The following is a 17,928-nucleotide window of genomic DNA, read 5'->3' on the forward strand; positions in this document are numbered from 1 at the left end:
CAAGGTATTCTCAGTTACACAGTTGTTCCCTTTCTCCCCCTCTCCTCAGTATAATGAGAATTCTTTGGTCCAGTTTTCTGAAACCCAGAAATAAAAAGTCTAATTGTTCATTTCTATGTTTACCTCTCCCTTTAGGTGCTCTGCCAAGAAATAATGGCATAAAGCAATAAACCAAGGTGAGCTGGAAGAAATGCATACATGCCTTTCATCTGTGGAGGCACAACACCTAACTTAGTGACAGAATTCTCAGGAATCATCAGGCACATGGTGATGATAAAAGGCTGTAAATTTTTGCTCCTTTACAGTAACAATGGTGTCTTACTACTTTTATGCATTTAAACTACAGTGAAAGCAGCATAATTATCTTATGTATCACATTTGACATACAGAATTTAACAAATTTCACAAATTTGTGCACAACCCTCAAATAGACACTGTTCTTATTATTATGGATAAACAGCAATTCTAAGAGAGTACTAGAGTTACAATTTTTTCACCCCATGATCCCAATGTCAGCAATTTGGACACAAAAAAAAAAAAAATCATAGGTACAGCTTGCTGAGATTGGCTAGATAAGTGATAAAATGCTTACACATATACCTTCTACAATCAACCAAAACCAAGAATTGAGTGGTATATTAAATGTTTCCTTTTCTGCTTCTCTAATCCTAACAAATATGCCCTCAAAAAATTAATCTGAAAAAGCAGAGGCTTCGTATATTTCCTGGAAAAATCTATTTTGCATGAATCAAGACTGACTGCTTGGACAACTACAGACAGGTTGGGTAATATGAGTGAAGTTGGAAAAGGTAAATAGAACAATTGGTCATTTTTCAGAAGAAAAAAACACGAAAGGGAAAAATTGTAATCTGAACAATATTAACATACCTGGATTGGTTCTTGCTGCTTAAAAACAGGACCAAGATCAGGCAGTATGAGCCTGATATATTCCTCTTTGGTACATTCCTCAGCAATTAAGAGAACATTAGGCAAGACGAAGGGTACCATATCAGGATTCACAAATTCAGAAGTCAAGCAAGGCAAAATTCGCTGAATTATAACACGCTAAAAGAAAAAAAAATACAACAAAAACCAAGTATGCCTCATGTTGTACTGCACTGCAGTAAGTTATCACTGTGCCAGCTCAGCAGCTTCTGTATTAACCCAATATTTACAAAAAAGCAGATAGACAATTTTCAGTTTTGAAGTCTTATTTTCACAGTATACTGCAGCTAATTTACACTGGTTACTTTTCTGTTAGCACTCAAAACATAACTGGAGACTTTAACAACTGTGAAGCTCAACAAAGCAACAAACTGTACAACAAACTGTACAACAAACTGTACAACAAACTGTACAACAAACTGTACAAACAAACTGTACAAACAAAGCAATAAACTATACAGAAAGAAGGACTTTCAACATGAATTAAGAAAACTTTATTCTATATGCTTTCTTTAAAATTCCCCTAAAAAAGACCCTACCACCCCCAGAAAATAATCCTTTTTTCTGTTCCCCATCATTCACTCACCAAACACATAATGATACTATACTTCCCAGTAAAACTCCAGGTACATTCCCTAAACAGGATTTTGTTGATGAAACAGGTATTTGCACTGTGGATGTCTACTGCAGAGTCAGACATCCTTAAATGCTTTTCAAGTCAATAAACAGAAATATACAGTTCAAGGGCACAGTCACTTCCCTCATAGAACATACTTTCAAGACGGGAAAAGAAAAAAAGAACGCCCTGAAGATGATTAGGTCAGTCCGTGGTTGTCTAAAGTTAAGTGAAATACATGCCATCTATTTCCAAAGTCAAAGCAGCAACCATTCCTGATCAAAGGAGAAAATTACTAAATTAAAAAGAAAAGAGTATTAAACATGAAGTCTGAATTTTGCACTGTGTAGTGCAAAACAGAATTAAAAAAATTTAATGCAACGGTTGAGAAGCTCTGTTATTCCATTAAGTATTAAACTAATACTATTTTTCTATCACATATACATTATGGCTTACATAAATTAAAGTATACTATAAAAGGAAAAGGAGCCAGTCTAGACATAGTGTCTAACAGCACACAGAAGAAATCTGTAATGACAGGTATTTCCCTTTGAGATTTCTGGGCACTGTCAGCACAATAAAGCACTCATTCTATTAAGGGAAGGAAGCTTTAGACTATTCAACATTAAAGTACTGCCTTGCTATGAAAAAAACTTGAAGCAATCTTATTGGGAGAAAAGGTAGCAAGATGACTTCCAAGAGCTATGATAGTACCTGGAAACAAAGGGAAAGCCTTGTAAGTGAAGACAACTTGCCTTTAAACTGGGGTGAACTACAACAGGACATGCAAATGATGGTTCCTTACAGATACTGATAGCACGATTTGCCATTTTCCATTTAAAGTATTATTTAAAGCTGAGGAGTATTTCCAAACTAGTTGTTTTCTAATCTCCCTTTCTTTCCTACTGCTCTATTCTGACAGTCTCATTGTAGTCTACTATGGTACAATACTAAAGAAATTCCAGCTTCCAAAAATCAGAATGCTAATAGATGTTCACATATTTTCTAACTCGCTATTTCAAGACATCGTTCAAACGTACCTTAGGAAGTTTTGGCAGAACCTTTGGCAGTCCTTTAAAAAACTGTGATTTCTGCAGGTTATCCCTTTGAAATAATGAATCAAAATATTGAAGTGTCATTGCTCCTACATCATCGAAGAACGGTATCTAAAGATAAGATTAAAAGTTTGTGATCTGGAGGGAGACAACACTGACACTGCTACAATAATTCCAAAATATAATCATCTATTTACATTTTCAATGCCCTATAGGAAACCTTTACAATGACACGTCTGCGACTAAAAATGAGAACATTTTTAGACACCAAGTAGTATAATATTCACAGATACAGGTTGATTCAGACAGAATTTTTCTGGTATTTTTCAAAAACCCATGTATGTTATGTGCACCTAAGTTAACTTATTGTATATGAAATAATGTTTTGTCTACAGAAAAATGTAAGGAAAAGTAAAAACTTTGATTAAAAGTTCTCCTAGGAATAACTATGCTATTTAATATTACAATAAGAGATTACCTATTAGGTCACAGAGATCTGGCTACCACCCCTGGAAACTCCAGGAAACCCTGGAAGCTCTAATGTCTCTACTCTACAATTCAGTGTGCAGTGTACCTGTGGCAAAAGAGACTTAACATCTTTATAAAACCATACTGCTTAATACAACCATTTACAGATTTGTTTTATTCCTTCAGACAAGTGAGTTGATACTGGAGAAATATTTGCCAATTCCCTCACTTGCCATCTTTCAGCATATATGCTGACAGAAGTCATTACCTGCTCCCCCTCTCTTCTTCACTCACTATTTCTTCCAACTGTTACAACACTGATTTCTCTCTCTGCGTACAATCTTTTTATATGACAGCAAAAGAATAAAATTATTTAGCAAAGCAAATCTATAAACAGAAACCTGAAAGGCTATCAGATATAAGAAAAAGGAGTATAAGACAAAGGAAGAACCAGGCTTTAAAATTCTACTTTCAGATAGGAAAGCAGAGCAACAGTTTGTCAAATGAAAACTTAAATTATCCCACTTGCAATTAATTTCTGAATATACTTTATTCTTCTGCATATTTAAATCATAAGCCAAAAGTTAATCCTTACATTTATAGCGCTTTATCATTTTATCATTTCAAAATCCTTCCAATACAGGTTTAAATACTGAATTGTATAAAAACATAGCATAGAGAAGCTTCCAACTGTATTGGAAAGAAGTAAAACAGTGTTGCACTGAATAAGTATTCTAAATTCTGTCTCAGCACCCACTTTTTCTATATAAGCAAAGGTCAGCATAAGGACAACTTCCGGCATCAACAAACATTATTTCTGAAATAGTTCAAAAACATTTAACATTTCAACTAAAATGATTAACAAAAACCACTTTAAAATAGATCTACACATCCAACACTATTTCCCCTCTATCCTATGGTTACTTTATTTTCCATGAACTGACCTTAGTCATTTGATCTGCGTCTGGTCTGACTGTTGGAGCTACATTTAAGAGTAGCTTTACGTGTTCACGCACCTCCTCTGGTATATTCTGAAGAGTAGTGGAGCTTAAACGGCTCAGCTGCGTAAGTAATTTAAGCACATGCACCATGAAGTCAGAAAATCCTGTATATAACTATTTCCAGTATACAACAGGACTATACTTGAAGGTTTTTCTACCCACACCTTTGATATCCCTCCCGTCTCCCCTTCTATAACCCATTTGTTTCTGAGTCCTCATAGTCTTCTCTCTGTTTCCCAACAGTCTAGCTGTTTCAGGTCCCATTCCACTATTTTCAACTTCCCATGGTTGTTCAGGTTATCAGAGAACACAAACATGGTATCTTTAAACAGGCAAATGTCATTACATGAGGTGTTGTCTACGAACATTAAAACACAGGGCACTCAGCTATGGCAATGGGCACCCAAAGAAGTTATGACAAAGGCAGGCTGCATATGAATGGACATTATGTCAGCTGATCCAATTAACTGCTTAAACCATGACACTGTCTTCTGTCAATGTGCACAGTCCACAAAGAATGCAAGTGGACTATGTGGATACCAATTACAATGTCAAGCGATCAAATCACTCCAGACTCAGCCCTCTTTCAATGGTCCTACATAGGTAATTCACTGCCATATGTTTCATACTGTTCATTCCAACAAGTAAACATTATTCCACAAGACCAGTATTCAACAGGTTTACAGAGAATTCAGATGAAAAATGCAATCTGTAGTTTATAAAGTTGGTACATGTAACCTTCTCTAGACATGTTTTTATTTCTCATATTTTTCTAGGATTCTTTTTTTCTTGTTATAATGACAGTATGCAAAGCAAGATACCATTATCAGATGGTTTATGTTGAGATACAGTGTTCTACATATTTAAATCTATTTTAAAACAATAACTTTTCAAATATGAAAATCAATGAATAATAGTCACAAATAGAATACCTGATCCAGCTGTCTACTAAAGCTTTTATAAATATCTTGCTTGTTGACCTCAAAAATTGGTTTCCCTTTATTAAACACTGCATACATAACAGCTCCTAGAGAGTACATATCGCTCGCTGTCTCACAGCTCACAGACAGAATATATTCTGGTGCCAGATACTCAGGATTTGGAAGACACAAAGATGGCAAATTTGGATCCCATTCCTTACAAGGGAACTTTGGCTACAAGAGAAGGAAGAAAAGTAAAAGAAAGTACATTCATTATGGATTTTTAAAGACTATTTTCAATAAGAAACTCAAGCAGCAAAAAATAACTAAGCTACTCAAATCCAATTATGAATCAAACAAAATCAGAGTAAGGCAAAACTGTTAAGAATCTCTGTCTATAGCTTAGAGTGATTAGTTGATGCATTTAAGTCTGAATATTAGAGTTGGGAACCGTAATGTAAAAATCAAAGCACCTCTGTAAGAGAGAAACATAAGCTATGATGGAAATTCATTGTAGGAGGTAGTAATCAGGCACTGAGTGGATGCAACAGATTAAATTAGGTAGCTTTGCATGTCATCCAACATGCAGGTGAGCACAAGTGGCATAGGCTTCAGCCTCTGTCTGAAAACACCACTAGTCTATTTTGACTCCACTGAGCCAATGCAGACTCTTTTTCTGTGATGACCAAATGCAGCAATTAATTCCAGACCTGTGTCATATGTTCAAAATTCCTGCCAACAAAATACAGAGGTGAATATTAAATAAATGATTCTGTACTGGAACGCAAGGTCATGAAACTGGTTTCAGACAAAGATCTGAATTTGAAATTTAATGATGATAAATATAAAGATTATTACCTCCTGTTCAGATGGATTTGTTGATTGGATGCAAAAATCAAAGCCCATAATTTTCCATGCTCCACTCTTATTCAAAATTATATTTTCAGGAGTAATATTTCCATGGACCATTTTCACACTACTATGCAAAAATGACAAGCCTTCAGAAACCTGTTAATAAAAGATCCTTATTTCAGGTTAAGTATTTCCCCAAACATCTTGTAAGACATTTATAAAAATTCTGTTCCTATGGTCACAATTAAATTAACTAAGAAACAATTTTTCACTGCTATTTTAGCCTTTGTCTTGGAAACTATGCATGGAGAAAATTAAACACAGATGGGTAATTAGCAGATGAGATTACTAACGTCCATCACAGCAGAAGTGTGGTGGTGCATTCCCCCCTCCTCCCAGGCCACACTATGATCTTAGAAGAACAAAAATGCTTTACAAAGTTGATCAGTATATTCACCAAACAAAACCTAGGAGCTACTGGTCCTCCACAGAAGGTAAAGTTTCACATAGAGGAGAGACAGCTGTAGCATGGACATTTATACAGAAAATAAAAATTAATTGAATTTTGTGGTTTATATGTCAAAATAAGCAAAAAGAGTAGTAACTTAGAGCCTCCAGCATTAATCCTCTCTCCCACTTAGAGTGATCAGGGCACTATTATCTCTCACTTTGCAATTATTTGATTTACTAGAGGTAGACAAAACTTTGTCAGTTTACAGACTTCATAAAAAAATTAATAATACTAAATGCACATGAAAATTGTACGGGCAACCTGTCATACCTGAAGCAAACCATATTTGGTCTCCACATCATAAAGTTTGTATTCTTTAATATCAGATGGTAAAGGAGAAGGTAGGTTGTCCCAGTTGCCAAGAACATTAGCTAAACTTGCACAGACTGGTTCTGTACAAAATGCCAAGCAATCCCTGTATAGGAAATGCATTAAAGAATTTCTTGTAAGTAAATGTAATAAGTCTCCTGATTGTGAATAAAGAACCACGCAAACATCATATTACATATTACCAGTGCACTTGGTGCTACCAAAAACCATACTGTATTTCAGGTTTTGAATTCTTATAATATTACACTAAAGAGAAATATATCAATATTTGAAGTATTAAAAAATACTAGAATTAAGTTATTTTATTCTCTAATATTCACATAAATCACTAATGATACACACAGTGCTTCATAAAAAGTTTTAACAAAAAAAAGATATTCTTGTCCTGATCCAAGAAGATCAAGCAAATAATTCTTACTACTATTAAGACTTGTAAAATCAGGCTTTTACCCGTGCCTAAAATTGATATGTCCCTGATTGAAGCAATACTTAATGTGGTCAATGATCAGAAGCAAAATTAATATAATATAAAGTAGCACCTGAATATTCTTTTTCTTTGCAAAGTAGTAGAAAAGAAGAGCTACAAACACAAATACACTTCTTGTATGAACTGCAGTTTGCATGTGAAGTGACTGTTTTCTAAGTTGTTTTATCGATTCTTTTCTTCATGTAAAACTACTGGTCTTGTTTATGCATTTTTGTGCCAACCGTGTTTGAAGCAAACTTCTGCACATATAACACTGTGCTTCAAAATTCCAAATTTCTAAATTGATTCTGAAACCAATATTTGTCTTAGTTTCCCAAACTCCAACACCGAGTCATTCTTTATATCTACATTCTTTATACTGGTCTGCATAGTGGTGGAGGCCCTGGACAGTCATTACAAATCACTTCCTAATTGTTTTAAAGTTTTTTTTGGAGAAAGCATTACATGGATGGTAGCACACATACATGCTTTAAGGACGATTAATTCATGAGAACACTAAATACTGCATCAGTATGAATAGAGAGAACAGACACCGAGTAACAGTAACAAAGATATATTTTTGAACATAAAGTTGCAGGCAAGAAGACAGAACCTAAATTTTTGTTCTTTCCATAAAAATATCACAATGTCTCAGCATGGATCTCCCACATACTTTTTAATAATTTTAATAATTAACAAGCTTGGCCTTTGAGGTAAAATAAGGCTGCTGAAACACGCATACCTCCTATTACTCATCAGATTTTAGTTTTATCTACTGCTTCTCTAAAGGAAAAACAACTGAAAAGCAAAATATACTAAATCATAGGTGTCAGCCAACCTGACAGAACTTCTTTGCTTGGTTTCCTCCCTACCATTCTGTTAATGACATACCTTTCACGTGTCTATTAGCACAACCAGGGCTATAAAAGTTGTTTCTGTTGAAATCACAAGGAAGAATCAGAGCACAGAAAGACAATGTCATTTATTTTCAATCTGACTTCAACTTTGCCAAAGAGCTTATACATTTAGTTATGGGTGAGGGCACGGATGATAGAAAATGCCTAGGGAACTATTCAGTGGTTTTCATAGCATAAACTCTGTGATTACTGTTGTTTTGAGGGAATAAAAAGACGAGTGTTTATTTTCTGCTTTAGAAGCTAATTAAAGGGTCCAAACCAAAGTAATGGAAGGATGCAGTAAATCTAATTAAAGTAACTGAATATTGCAAAAGCTGATGTCTGCCATACAGTGTAGCTTCTCGAGCGGTTCCTGAATAATATCAGAATGAAATTAATAGTAGGATAAAAAAAAAGAAAACACTTTAAAAATAAAAATGATGCCCAAAACCACACATGCTTTTTACAGGGAAACAATGTAACAAATTGAATGTCTTGTAAATTATCTGGGACTCCTCACACTACTATTTTTAATGGGTAGCAATGATATTATGAGTTAACTTTCAACTTGTTTGTTTAATCCTTTTCTCCAATAACAAGTTAAATATAGATGAATATTGGTTACCAGTTTTGTTAATGGAATTAACTGACAAGTTGCAAGTAAACATATTCATATTAAATATTTAGTATAAATAAGGAGCTATTCATTATATAAATGCATTTAGAGATCTATACATCATTATATATATTACCTAAATATAATTACATTGAATACCAATAATTTGTAGTAGACACATGCTATTAATAGTGGGAAAACTACCTACACACTAGGGTCAGAAAGATATGGTCTTTCTTTCTTTCTCTACTTCAACTGTGCAGGTACATCAAGTATCCATTTGTCCCATAAAGGAGGAATAAAGTGTTCAACAGTTCAACAGAACTGTATGTTACTTGGGAGACACAAAAGAAAAAGACCAGGTACAGTGTCTCCAGAAGGAGCCCATGATGGATTTCTTCAAGAATAGGTGCTCTAGGAAGACCTGAAATTCTAAATAAATCTTGTAGCATGCTTGTACAATGTTACACATACGAATATTCTAAGTAAACCTTTCTTTTATGAATTCCCTTCAAAAACAGTTACATCACTTTCTACCACAGCAAGCAACTGGACGGGTTTTGTGCTTCTGGTGTTCCTACCAGTAGCTGAGTGTGCTGAGTATAGAAAGAACAATTTTCCTATGAATAAATACAGTAAATTTGAATCTCATCAGATGTGTGGGTTCAGTGTTCCAGATATTTTACATCCAATACCAAAACAATGATTAAAAATGTCTCTTCTCAACTTTACTAGAGCTTACCTAGATTCTTCCAATGGATGTTGAACAGTAAGTAGTCGAGGGTGTCGAAGCCTGGTTAGCTGTTGAACACCTCGTTTTAAAGACTCAATAATCTGATCTTTTTCAAATTTTTGATACTTGTCTATTAGTTTCTTATCAAAGACAAAAACAGCCACTTCCTAGAAATAATCAACAAAAGTTAATCAGTATATAACATAGCCAAAACCCAAGCCTATAAACAATTACACGCACACACAAACTTTTTGATTCAACAGTACAATGCCACAAATACAATAAACAAACAAAAAAACTTATTGTCCTTACTTTGTCCCAGTCCTGGGACAGGTTACTGTATATAACCTCTAAAGTATGTACTTTAAGAGTTAAGGTACTAATGCTCCTGATTTTGCAAATAGTAATACGTAAACTATACCCACTACCTACACAGTGACAAAGCAGCAGATCCATAGGACAGAAATCAGCTTGATTTTAAGTAGATGAAAGTATTTACATCAACTATGAACAGTTAAAATATTTTGAGTATATATGCAGTCATTTGGCATTAAATATATCAAGTGGTGCTTTATTAAACCAGATCCTGTCTCAGTGTTCTGCCCCAAACCAGTACAATCTATATTAAACTAAAAATAATTTATAGTCACAGTAATCTATTAATCTGATCAGACCATTCACATGATAGAACATTAAGAATTTTTTAATGCTTAAAGATGTGTGAAAAGAAGTCACAGAAATGTTAAACCAGAGAAAACCTTTCCAACTTCTGCAATAGAGTGAGAGAAAACCAAGTTTATATTTATATGAAACCTTGAAATTACAGACGTCGATGTGAAATTAAAAACTACAATACATCACCATCTTGGAAGTCATTAAAGAGAAGTATATTGATTGACAAAAAAAAGGAATTAAAATCTTTATCATGGAACAGTGACTTTTATATGCTGCTACAACAGCATTATGAATAATAATACAGGTTAGAAACAACAAAAAAAACCAACAACACAGTTTTCAGTCCCAAGAGGAACTCTATGCTCTTCTACTGCACATTTTATAACCATTACTCTAACTACAATCTCACAGAAGAAGTTACATTATTAATTTAAAAACCCTAAAACCTTCTAGAAATAGTCTATATAAAATAAGAAATTCAGCCCAATACACAAAAAGTTGAGTTTTAGCTGGTTTTATTAAGCCATTAGCAGGTCAACACCTATAACTAACTGAACTAAGTACACTTTTCCTCCTTCTATCCATACTGGCTCCCTGCTCCATCTCTAAGTGTGATGGATGAAATATTAACATTGACACAAGGCAGAGAGGAACCAACGATGGGGATGAAAGACATACATTGAGTAGTACATGACCAATAACAAAATTTCAAACCAAGATGGCAATTCTGAAAGCACTTCTGTTTGATGGCAAGTTAAAAGAATCAGAAAGTGAGTATTTAAATTGGACAGCATAAGACATCAACTATGTTTTGAATATTTTATGATGGCTCTAAGTTCTATTGGTGCTTGATGCAATTCTACATGGCTTGTTTGAACTCCTCATTCCCTGCAAGTGGGAGGACAGAAGAGAACACAATTTGTGCTCCAGATCCCCTGACCAGTTGACCCAAGGCCCTTTGGTTCCCCTTGACTATCCACAGCCTTCTTGTTGAGACTTCACCGGTACCCACCTGGAAACCAGTAGTGGGGAGTAACCAGTGGGCCATACCAGACTGGGAAGTTTCTCCATGATGCCTCTTACCCAGGCCCCAGAGAGGTAACACACCTCCCTGTGGGTTGGGTCTGGTTGACATACTGGGTCGCCAATTCCTCTCAAAAGGGACTCACCAATGACTACTATACTTCTTTTTTTCTTAATTGAGGAAGTGATGTGGGGGGTTGGTTCCCTTGCCCTAGGCAACTCCTCCATGCCAGAAGAACCTTCATCTACATTCTCATTTCCCTGACCCTCAGATTCCAGAGCCTCATATCAATTGCATAAGTGCACCGGGGAAGCTAAGGTAGGTTGGTAGGGAATTCACCTGCCACGCTGAGCAGAAACCCGTTTCCACTCCCCTCAGTCTCTAAGGTCCCCTCCTTCTGCCCAGTAGTGAGAGGGTGTGGGAGGCGTGTCCAGGGCACAGGGGACGTGCTGGGGCAGAGGAGCCCAGGGGACACAGGTAACCTCATTGGCTAAAGAAGTCACATGGTGTTAAAGGATAAAACAGCGTGGATTTTGAAATAAACCCTCTTTGTCTCACCACCTCACGAGGAGCTGTTTTTCCTTATTATATAAGGACTTGCGTCCCCTGCAAGAGGGAATTCATTACTTCTTGTGAAGTGGAGGGCAGGTTCATTTGTCTAAAGTATGGCAGGGTGTGGCTCCATTAGTCAGTCTCTTCCTCAGAGTCCCTAATACTTCTTAGTCTTTCTACTTGATCTCAGCTCCACCACTAGGCTGAGCAGATTGTTGATTTGATTGCACCTCACGCAGCTGTTCTCTCTGTTGCCCTCCAAGAGCAGCACAAATTTTCTTGTTTTTCTTCGTATTTTCTGTCCTCAGCCTGCTGGGGATAGGGAAGTGAGTGAGTAGCTGTGTGGGTGCTTGGTTGCTGGCTAGGGTCAACCTGCGACACCCTCCCAGACTATTTGCAATCCTGAAATCTTAATGAAACATGCACCAGTTTGAAACACACATTGACAGTTTAAAATATGTGTCCTTATTTACCCACATAAACACCTTTCAAACTAAAGAGAATGCAAAAATCCTGCTCCTATCTTAGCCTATACAACTACTACAAAAAGAGAAAGAAAGGGGGAAAGAGAGAGAAATAATTTTTTCCAATCAAAAAAAGGCAACCAGGCAACCAAGGCGTGTGCCCCTTTCTCTCCTGACCCCAAGAGGAAGGCAAACATTCAAAAAGACAGTGGGTTTGTGTGTCAAAAGAGATACAAACAAAACTAGAAATTATTTCTGAATCCTTCTGAAACCTTCTCCAAGATCTGTAGAAATGTAATGATATCGGAACAATACCTCTTCCTACTGATCCCACTGGATATTGAGGAAGCATGTTAATAAAATATGTAAAATATTCAAGCACTATATATTACAGAAATTCAAATCCTGAAATTTTAAATAGCATGGAGTAAGCAACTAAGCAGAGAACATGGAAGTAAAAAAAACAACTCCACAAAATATTTAATAAATACAGTTCACTATCTATCCTGTGAACTGAATTAATGTAGCTCTCTCATGGAAAAAACTCAAATTTGATCATGTTAAAAACTTAATTGTAAACACGAAAGCAAAGGAAATTTAAGGGTGGCAGTCAATGCTTGATTTTAGAAATTTTATGTTTGCTTTCTCTTTCATTTTTGTCCTCTATTTTACTCATATGCACTCACACATTTTTTAAATGAAAAATTAAATGTAACTCAATATGCAAACACATGATATTTTACCAAAGCCTCCCACTGAGATAAGCAAAACAGTCTCTGAACTAAAACACTGGAAAGCATTCCAGTATTACTCTGGTCTTTTGCCAGAAAAAGATTTTCCTCCTTCTTTTGGGGGCTTTATTTTCTATAAGCTTGTCAATGTTTTTTTATAACCCTACTTTCCCTCTAGTTTCTTTCAGTCATAAGGTTTGCAATACAACTATTTCAATTTTAAAATTTATCAGCCTTTAAAGTTTGAATAACAGGAAGCTTTAAGTTCAACGTTACTATATGCACAGGCAAAACAACAGAAAGTTGACTTACCTACCTACCATAATACGTTAGTACCACCACAATAAAAGTTAAACACAACTACAGTACTCTTGAAGTGCAAATCATTATCTAATGAATTGTGCTAGTTTTACAACCGAGCTGCCAACAAGAACTTGGTGACCTCACCCCATCTATTCATGAGTGCACTTTCAGACACAGAAGCAGAAGAAAGGACAAGTGCCATATTATGCCAAAAAACATATAAAGACTAAGTTAATTAATCCAAGATGATCTGAAATGCATACTGTAAAATTATATGCCCATATATAAACAGAGAGTCATAAATCTTTCAAACAAACAGCAGCAAACCAGCTACAGTACAGAACCAGACAAACATATGCACACAGGTAAGTAATTTCCTCACATTCTGTTAGGTTCGGTCACCTACAAAGTAAGCAAGAAAAGACAAGGTACATTAAAAAACCCCCACACAAACATTGAGAAATCCTGGAGGAACAACCAGGCAGGAACCAGAAAAAAAGAATACAATCATAGATATCCACTGTCACCAGAGATGGAATATTTGTAACTGTCCACTGACAAATTCATCCTGAAAACAAAGATTTCTGATGGGATCTGCTGTACAGTTAAAAGCTCCAAATTTAGCTGTTTTATCTGGCTACAATGACTAACTATTACTTGTGTTGTTGTAAAGTCACAACAACATGGGCAATTAAGCCCTTATATCCTGCTTCTCTGAATACAATACACATTTACTGCAAAAAAAGCTAAATGCTTGTAGCTTCAAGTTAGATATACACACTTGCAATACAGCAAATACGTGCATCACTTCACAAAAGTGACTGCTACCACTTGGAGAATGACAGCCAGCCACTTCCATACTGCACAGAAAACATTCAAAAGGTACACGTGAAAGAAATAAAAAGATAATATTAAAGAATAGATATACTGCATTACAACACACCATAAACTGTTTGTATTGCTGCACAGTTTTGTTGTGCAATGGCAAACAGAACATTGTCATGATGTTACCTAACTGGTAATATTAATAGTGAATGGTAACTTCATGTCAAACCAGCAGCCACCTAAAATTCCCAGCAGTACAACTGCTGTTGTATTTTTAATGACTAATGATGGCACACAAATGTACAGATGTTAATCAGGGTTTACAGAGATACTGTAGGATCACATGTGGTAACAACTGAACTAAAGCTCCATAAAATAATTGGTCGGAACAACCATTCGAAGCTTGAAAAACATGATCGACAGGTACCCAATTACATATATTCTGTACATACACAAGGGAATAAACTTGCTACAACTCTCCAGAACTTAAAGCTACACCTGCTACAGGTCAAATGCTTACTGGACACATAGATTGTATAAAACCTATCAAAACTACCATACTTCCAATGTTACCACTTATTTGTATAGTTGAGTAAGACCAAAAAAAAGCCCTAACCAATTGGGTAAACTCCATAAATACTAGATGCACAGAGCTCTGCAACAGCTAAACAGATGCTTCAAGATATGGCAAAAGTACCTGATTAAACATTATTCTAACACTGTCACAATCAGATCACACATTCTTCACAGATTATTTATTCTGCATATTATATCTCTCCTCTATTTGCTACAGTTTATTTTTCCATCATCTAATGGATTGTATATACATTTTCCAAAGTTATTCCTTTGTGTCCATTTCTTTTTGGTACATCTGAAGCAAGCTGATTCATTGTCTAAGTGATTTCACATCACTTCAGCATCAAGTTTAACTGAAGGCCACAATTTATTAGCACTTCCATTTACATATTAAAAATTCTACTTCCTCTCCAAGTTTGAAAAAAGACTTTTCACATTTCTCCAGTACAACAAAATAATTTTCTATAATAACAATTCTTAAACTCTGTTTTTGGCAAATCTTCTTCTAAAGTCACAATCCCATACTCATTTACACATGTGACTTCAAGTGAGTCAGAAGTTTGTGTATTAGTGCTCTAAACCCTAATACTTAAAGGAAACTAAAAGGGAACAATACTGATCTGAAATCAGCAGAGAGAAGGCACAACCAACTTCCTCCACAACCTCCTCCACTACCCCATGCCTTCCTGATACAGTATCTCATGACTTAACATTTCTAACCTTTCAATTTCTGTATGGCAGCTGAGCAAAAAATACAGTGTCTTTTGCTGACAACAAATGATGACATACTTCACAATTATTTTAAACTTAAAAAGCCAGTATTGCTGCCAAAAAAATGTTGCAAGGTACAACCAACTGGGGAGCCCATCCATGTTTAAAAAAAACCTCTTCCTTTTTGTCAGATCACTTTTAACTCAGATGAATTCTTGATCTTGGTCGCAAATTCTATGTTATGAATGCAGAACCACTTCTTTCTCCAGCAGAGAAAGCTTAAAGCAAATATCACCTATATAGCTGAGAACACTGTATTTAAATAGTGTTGAGGTTTTTGTTCCCCTTTGCTACTCTTAATATTACTTTGCCCAGTTGGATTTTGGTTTTAACTGCCACTTACCAACTGCTATCTATCAGTTATCTAATGCTTATAAATGCATGTCTTTACTTGATAACTCACCTGTTTTGTTGATTTTTTAGTTCCATTAAATATCTTCCATGCAAGACCGTTACCTCCACTGGCAATATGACGGCCCACATCAAATTCCCTGGTAACAGGGTTTCCCATGACCGCACTGGTGACATCAGCCGTTACCTTTGTAACGGTACTCTTCAATTTATTCAGCATGGACTCCATGGTTTCAACTGTGCACCAATGTGTTATCCTACAAAGACAAGAAAAAAAACAAGGGCTTACAGTCCTCTCAATTTCTGCTAACGAAAGGTACGTGTTGAACGCTACAACTTCTAAGGATCCAATAGGATACAGGAGCAAGCCACAAAAAGAATAGTGAAATATAACTTCCAGGGCACATTCACACTGCATACATGTATCTGTGCCTGCATTCCTATGGGATTATATGTCATTGCTTCTACTCCTCCTCAGAAACTTCTGAATCTCCTGACTGTTCTTCGTTAGATCTAACAAAGAAATTCAACCATTTCTTGAAAATGGGTAATTGAATAAAGCAGAGAATCTATATACTGTCCCCCTGACAGGAAATGTCCACACCCTGTGTATCAGTATCGATCAACAGAGAAACAAATCCGAAGGAAACCAGACTCCTTTATTTCCAGTGCTCAAGGAACTACACATTTTCTGAAGGGAAGGATTACTTAAGATCCCAGACTAGCAAAACAATAGATGTGTATTATACAGATGACAAGCAAAAAAAAAAAAAGTGTTCTTTCCTACACTGTGCTTTTCAAAATACAGGCTCAAAATTCAGTATTTTACCCATTAGATTGCTGGCATTACTATTTGTATGATCTAACTATTAATGAACTTAAGTATTAATGCAGGGGAAGGAAACAAGAAACCATCTTTTTATACTTTATCAAAATGGTACAAGGAAGTTTTTTTTACATCACCTTTCAAATTTAAGAGCTAAAAGACTCTGGCAGCTTCCAATTTAGTTCATCTTCCCCTGTAGTGTATACTTCCAGAGTTTCCTAAATTGTCATAAAAAAAAGTCTGACTTGCCTATTCTGCGAGACAGAAGTTCTGAGGGCTATGTCGCATTTATACAATTGTCTCTCTGATAATGTATACACAAGAAAGAACAAAGGCAGCAAACAAACCATGAAAAAATGAGATAGACACTCATCTTCCTTATCAGTGTGAGCAAAGATGAAGAGAGAATGCAAGAAGAAATTATTTCCAGGAGTCAGTATCATGCAGTACATTCAAAAGCAACATTCAAGGATATTTCTTCAGTCTCTCTTTCAAACAAGGTGTAAAGAGCACTATTTCTTAAAGGCAAAATAAACCTAAAATAGCACATCAGCAAATATACTGAAATCTGCAGAAATACTTTTTTCAATTATGGCCTTATTTGTCTTACACTCAACTCATTGGCATACTATTGTGTAAAACCGCTTCTTTGAAAAATAGAGAATGTTATTGCTATCTAAATGGAAGCAACGAGATTCTGTTGTGATAAAGATGATGTTTACCAAGTCAAGGTAACAACAACAAAAGAAGCAAAAGGCATAACAAATAATCCAGTGAGCACAGACAAATCAGCCCAAATGTCCTTCTGATCAGATACGAGGTGCTTGCTTGTATGACCTAAAACTCTTTCCATGGTATTACATGCATTTAAAAGGCAATATTTTAGTCTACATAGGTTATCTGGTGTCTATCAATATATGCATTTACACCACAGCTTTTTCCCCATTCAAGACACAGATGGAGTTTGTTTCCTCCTTAGTCCCAAAAAACCTGTAGCAACTTTCTTTTGACACCTGTACACCTCAGTCAAACTTGATTAAATCAACCACACTAACATTATTTGGACATGCACACCTTCGCTCCCTGGTACTATTAATTTGATTGCATTAGAAATCTGGACAAATAATCAGATTAGTTTTAAATTGCAAATACAGGGTTTTTTTACAAAAAGGGCAATAAACATACTAAATAAAACTCCTTAAAAAGTTATGTGTGTTATGGAATAATTCACTCCAGTGCAGTTGTGTGCAACACCATAAGCCAAGCCCTAAGCAAACTTCAGCACAGTGCTGGAAGCAGCACAGTTATGCTGCTTTGCCTTAACTATTGCTGCAGGTATATTCCACCTTCACTATTCCCCCATAGGGAAATGCAGAAATACACTAAATGCTGTGGGGCTCCATAGATACTTCTCCAATTAC

General features: G+C 35.7%; 1 protein-coding gene across 3 annotated transcripts in view; it reads right to left on the reverse strand.

The window, feature by feature from the left end:
• Positions 1–17,928, reverse strand: part of SCYL2 (SCY1 like pseudokinase 2) — a 36,683-nt gene that overhangs the window by 15,769 nt on the left and 2,986 nt on the right. For all 3 annotated transcript variants that reach the window (XM_027653727.1, XM_027653724.1, XM_027653735.1), the window contains exons 2-9: positions 15,734–15,938; positions 9,419–9,576; positions 6,639–6,783; positions 5,864–6,013; positions 5,018–5,239; positions 4,029–4,145; positions 2,602–2,727; positions 889–1,065 (exon numbers count right to left, since the gene is read on the reverse strand). In XM_027653727.1, the coding sequence (XP_027509528.1) occupies positions 889–1,065; positions 2,602–2,727; positions 4,029–4,145; positions 5,018–5,239; positions 5,864–6,013; positions 6,639–6,783; positions 9,419–9,576; positions 15,734–15,910 (1,272 nt within the window). In that variant the 5' untranslated portion in view covers positions 15,911–15,938. The remainder of the gene's footprint in view (positions 1–888; positions 1,066–2,601; positions 2,728–4,028; positions 4,146–5,017; positions 5,240–5,863; positions 6,014–6,638; positions 6,784–9,418; positions 9,577–15,733; positions 15,939–17,928) is intronic.

Source organism: Corapipo altera, unplaced genomic scaffold, assembly GCF_003945725.1.
Source record: "Corapipo altera isolate COAL_440 unplaced genomic scaffold, ASM394572v1 1, whole genome shotgun sequence".
Taxonomy (NCBI): Eukaryota; Metazoa; Chordata; class Aves; order Passeriformes; family Pipridae; genus Corapipo; species Corapipo altera.